Source organism: Coturnix japonica, chromosome 2 (assembly GCF_001577835.2).
Source record: "Coturnix japonica isolate 7356 chromosome 2, Coturnix japonica 2.1, whole genome shotgun sequence".
In the NCBI taxonomy this organism is placed as follows: Eukaryota; Metazoa; Chordata; class Aves; order Galliformes; family Phasianidae; genus Coturnix; species Coturnix japonica.
The window spans coordinates 110,324,871-110,330,679 of NC_029517.1; the positions used below are offsets into that span (position 1 = coordinate 110,324,871).

General features: G+C 39.1%; 1 protein-coding gene across 1 annotated transcript; it reads left to right on the top strand.

The window, feature by feature from the left end:
* Window positions 1-2,279: 2,279 nt before the first annotated feature.
* On the top strand, window positions 2,280-5,505 carry LOC107310334. Its single transcript, XM_015855889.2, has one exon. It carries the CDS (start codon window positions 2,954-2,956, stop codon window positions 4,640-4,642), a length of 1,689 nt encoding a protein of 562 aa, XP_015711375.1. The 5' UTR covers window positions 2,280-2,953; the 3' UTR covers window positions 4,643-5,505.
* The last annotated feature ends 304 nt before the right edge of the window (window positions 5,506-5,809 follow it).

Consider the following 5,809-nt stretch of genomic DNA (forward strand, 5'->3'; position numbering starts at 1 on the left):
TTCAGTTCAAATCTGGATGGAGTACTTTACAAGAGTAATTGGTTGTTTGCAGGCAAGGCAGGGGTCAAAATGCAGAGAAAATAACATAGAAACAAGTTTACATATTCAGAAACTTTGTTTTTTAGCAGTCACCGGGTATCATTGAAGAGTTAGATGTTTGAGTCCATGTGTATAGCTGTTCCAGATTATCTGAAGAGGATTAGGATTTGTCTCAGAGTGTTTGAAACGAAATTAATTTTCATCATGTTTTTCTCCCTTATATAGCTCTTCTTTGCATTTTAATCATAGGCTAAGCATGGGATATAATACGTATAATTAGCTCTTATAGATTAGTTCTTATAATTATTATAATTCTTTGTTTTAGATTATTTGCAACAGAAGTAATTTTGTTTTTTGAATCTTCTCATCATAAAGATATTCTACCTTGAATGTAACATCTTACCTTTTAAAATGGCCTTGCAATGAGAAGGCTTCATGGATTTTATCAGAAAGCTCACAATTAAAAATAAAATATTTTGGAAATATTTAAAAATCTTTATACATTATATATTAGCCATGGTGTCTGTAATCCTCTGAAGAATATTAGTTTCTTTGCAAAAAGAAAATGAAACATATTTAAAAGTTCTATTGGTTAGAGAAATTTGATCGTAGAAACTTATCTACTTCATACTTCTTGAAAGTATTTTGTTTCTATCTAAAAAATAGAAAAAGTTATGTTATTATCAGCTTCAGATAAAAAAAACCAAAAAACAAAATAAAAAAAAACAGTAGGGAATGAAGAGCTCTGCAATACTTGAAGTAGGCAGAAGAGTTTTGTATTGTGAGTTTATGTTGGTTAATTGAATAATATCAATTAATCAGTTTTCAGGAAGTGGAAGACATTAGCTATAGAAACTATGAAATGTTACGTTTTGGTTGCACATTTTTGGCTTTCTTCTTATGCTTAAAGAACTTTAGTTTGGGAGTACACATTTTTATTTCATTCACATGTCATAGAGTATGAGTGGCGAGAGGCTGGAGAAATACATAAAACAAATGTGAATTGGAACAGCAAATTGAAACATGTACCTGACATCCTGCTTCATGTAATCATTTCATTCTCTATATCAATTCCAGCAGTACAGTAGAATGAAAAGAAGTAATGGTCAACAACCAAGCTGTTAATTTAGCAGGAAAACAATAAGTTCCATGCTTTTTTGGCATCATCTTTTCACAAAATCTCCTAACCCTCCCTAATGGAACTCAAGATAAATTATAAAGGTCAATATCGATTCCAGAACTGTTGCCTGCATTTCCCTACTCATTACTGGTGCAGAAGTCTACTGGAAATGAATAAAAATAATGTCTAATATTTATTATTTATCTTATTATCCATTTTGTCATTGTATTTTCCCAAGGATTTGCAGATTCTTTAAGAAGAAAAAACTAGCAAAATTACACTTTCTCTCATCATAAAAAACAGATTTTCATAGAGAGAGATGTGAAAGACAGAACTGGTTTTCTTTTGTTGTCTCAAAGCTTGCTTCATGAGGCCTTCCTGATGATAAGACTCTGACTGACAACTGATAAGTATCCTGGAGGGCGGATGGTGGGTGTCAATGTGCCATAGTGTTTCTGCTTACAATTGCAAGGGTAAACAGAAACAGGAAGAGCAGTCTTTCTCAGGGGTGCTGCTCGAAGGAGCGGACCACTGCAGAAGGCGATAACGCTTGTGTCCGGCAACAGAGACCCCCTCTTCCTTCCTTGCTGGCTCATCCGTGGCCAGGAATATCACAAAAGCTTTTTGTAAATCACCTTTCAAGAAGTGTTTGCCTGTTTGTTCAGAAGTTTGGTATTTCCACCCCAAAAAAATGCTGAGCTGCAATTCTCAGACTTTGAAGAGGAAAATTCCCGCCGAAACGGGGGATAAAAGGCCCTCACTAAACTGGGGACTTTGGAGACAAACTCCGAAGAACACCTCTGACGGAGAATTCCCTGAGGGGAAAACTTCGTCGGAAGAACCCCCGGGACCGGCTTGCTGCGGAGCTCCCTGACTGTCTCCGTCCCCCGCGGTGATCAGACGAGTTCCTGAGATCAACGAACTACTGTGTACCTCGCTGGACCACGGTGGTGACTATCTCTTTTGCTCTCTGCAAAGACTCCTTGCTTATATTTCCTACTTTCCCTATCGCCTACTCTCCCTTCCCGCGTCTCCCTAAAAACACCTAGGACGTTAATAAACTGTTGGACCAACATTTGAACCGTTGCTTCTTAATCTCACGCCGGGTATACACATATCAAAGAACCTTGCCCTCCCTCCTACAAATTGGAGCGAGACATTTTTATTGGCGTAGTCGGCAGGATGCCCGCCGTGAGAGTGTTGTCCTTCCAAAAACTCCAAAATTTTCTGTATGTACCTCCTGGAGTAGCAAGGACCGATAATTTTGGTAACTTAGATGTGAGCACCTCTCCAGGAAAACCGCTCCATATTCTGAAACTTTACTGCTTATGTGTTTACCTCTCGGGGACGTATGAATTAATTTTGACTATTTGCTCTTGTTTTATACGTGTGTGCCTCCTCGGGAAGACTATTTCGCATTTTGTGGTTTAAGTAACTTGTAACGTATTTTGGAATTTGAAAGTTTTGTGTGTGCGCCTCTTGGGGAAGTGAGGAAGTAATTTTTTGACGTTTGTGCTTCTCCAAGAAGTTTATTCCTTTCTGAGAAACCTAGAAGTGTTTTGTAACTTGTGTGGCTTTAAGCTTGAAGTTTTCTGGCCTGACAGGGTAGCCAGGAGCGATTTAGGTGTTTACACTTTCTTTGTAAGTGTTGATTGGGCTTCTTGGTCTTTTGTGAAAGGGAGGAATGATTGTAGCATTTGCATTTGTTTGATAGGTGTGTGCTTCCCTGGGGAAGGGTAAGGAGTTAAGTGTACCTTTTCTTCCCTTAGTGTGTATCTTTTAGGGTATTGAGAAATGAGTGAAATTATTGCCACTATGAAAAGTGAAAATGTGCTATTTGACCTTTTAGAAAAGCATGGTGCTCGGCCCTCTTTATCAGGGGTGGATTGGGCACGACAAAACTGGTATAACTTGCAGAGTGTTTCCGACCGCATTCGTGTTTTACAATATGAGGCTCATACTCGAGCCGGGAAAGGAAAATCGTTTATTTGTGCGGTACTCGGTGCTGCTTTAAAAGCTGCCGTGGAGTTCCGAGATGAAAAGCATTCGGCAGAAACCCAAACCATACAAGCATTACAGGAATCAGTTAAAGTAATGCAAGAATTGGTAAAAACTCTGCAAAATCAAATAGTGAACCTTGAGGAACAATTACAAAGAGAGCAACATAATACAGTTTTGTTGCAAATGGCTTTTAAGGAACTATTAACATATAAGAATACTAGCAATACTGCTGTCCATAATTTGCCTCAAGAAAAAACTTTTCCTCAGAAGGAACTACAAGGAATAAAGGAAGGGCTTGGCAAATTAGAGGACTCGCCAGCCCAATTGCGTCCTTTGATAAAAACTGAATATACATTTGATAACAGTGAGGATCTGGACCCTCAAATGAATGTTAAAGAAATTCCCTTTTCTGCCACTGAATTAGCAAAACTGAAAAAAGATTTTAGCCGCTCTCCAAAGGAATCGGAAACAGAATATGTATGGAGAGTCAGCTTAACTGGTGGAGACCAAATTATGTTAACCGAAAAGGAGGCTGAGGGTTATTGGGGGCCAGGTGTATTTTTGACTACTGGTAATAACCGTGCTCCCTGGTCCCTAACACAAAGGGCTGCCTATTGGGCAGGTGGTCTTAACCCTTTAGAAAGGGGAGACCCTCTTGCTGTTAATGGGACAGCTGATCAATTAGTGGAAAGTGTTCAAAAAGCTGCTTGTCTGCAAATGATGTATAATAGAAAGCTGCAGACACATCATGGATCACCTATGATGATGCCTGTTGATCCTGAACGGATGACTCCTTTAATCAGGGGGCTTCCAGAATCACTGAAACCTATAGGTATACAACTACAAGGAAAGATACAAGCTATGCCTCAGGGAGAAAGAACCCTGGCAGCATTAGAAGGAACTGGCACCTCAGGCCATTTGCAGTCAGGATATAAAGTATGGACATGGGGGGAGGTTGCCCAAGAGTTGATTAATTATGAAAGGAAATATGGGCCTGTGGCTTCTTCCAGTATATCTGAACCAGAGGAAGTAAGGCTCGCAGCAACCACCCTTGCTCCTAGGTCACCTAGTCCAAAGCTCAGTGGAACTGGAAGGGTCTCACTGCCAGTAAGAACGGGTAGGCGAAATATTGATCATAAACGTAATCGTCTCTGGACACTGGGCTGGCAAAAGGGTGTTCCACGAGACCTGATGAATGGATTACCCACAGTCAGGTTAGAGAAATTAGTTAATTTGTGGCCAGAACAAAGCTCAAGAAAAGCTGATGCATTCGCCCCCCTCCAGCGCAAGGTAGGCAGGAGGCGGGGGAGGGCAGTGAAGGGTGGATGTATTAGAAAGCTTACAACAAAAGGAGAAGATCCTCGATTTAACACCTTCTGTCCCAAGGCCTCCCCACTCCTGCCAATTGCCCCTGTGAGTCACGATCCAGTTGCTGATAAGCTAGGGAAACACTTATCTCTCTGGCCAGCTTGTGTGGACTGACTCAGCTAACATGAGGCGTTTCCCTAACCTTAATGAAATCCCTTAACAAATATCCTTAGAAGGCTAAGGACACCCCGAAAAAGGAATGTAAAATATACTCCTCGATGGATTGTTCTCTCATTTTTTAATTGTATTAACAAAGCCCCAAAAGGGCAAGTTGTTGTTTTATTTTTCAGAAGATCCCCGTGGGACCTTTACTGAACACAGAATGACTGATAGCTGACTTTAACCATTTGTGTTTTGTGACAGAAAAGTTGAAGATGTGATCACGCTAGAATTCTGAATATACCTCTTGATTACATATTTTGGTTGCAATAGTATTACGTTTTGTTTGTTGTGGTTGTGGACTGTGATTGATATCAGTCCTTGGATCTGTTAAAACTTCACAATTTGGTTCATAGTTTCTTTTTCAGGTCATTCTGGATTTCTGGTACTTTCTGCACAGTGATAACCATTCCTTCTGATCCCTTCTTTTACCCCTTTTTTTGTCAAACTGATTATGATTTGCATGTAACTCCTCCATAGTGTTTCCAAATTCCTACAAATTGGAAATGAGCCAAGGGACCTATCTAATATCTGTTAGATGTGGTCACAAATGAAATCTATCATAAAAACTTTGCACTGATGTTTTGCAGTGTCACATAAGTCCAGGAGTTCCATACAAAACATGGTTGTTGAAAATGTCTAAGTTTTGATAAGAGATGTGTATGTTTCTGGGATTATCCCTCTTATGGTTTATACTGTGGGGTATCCTACACACACACTGTCCTGTGAAAAGTTCAGTAGACTATAACAGTACTTTAACTTGCCAAACTAGCATTTATATCTCTCAGCAATTGAACTGCTTTGGAAATGCTCAAGTGGACAGCAGCTGACACAAATACCCCTATTTATTTGTTTTACTTGTTTATTTGATACTATTAGTTATTGTCACTGTCTTTGTGATTGTTAAATGTTTATGGTATATATAAGCATGGATTGCTAAAGGAAAGTTATATGGTATTAAGGGTGTTAATTTCTATTTTAAAGAGATCTGATATAGTGGTTTCTTTGGTGGTTTGCTAAAATACATGCCTGTATACTGAATGTAATTATGACCTTACGAGTAACCTTATGTTTAATGTGTTATCAATCAAGGTTTTGATTGAATGATGATGATTATGTTAA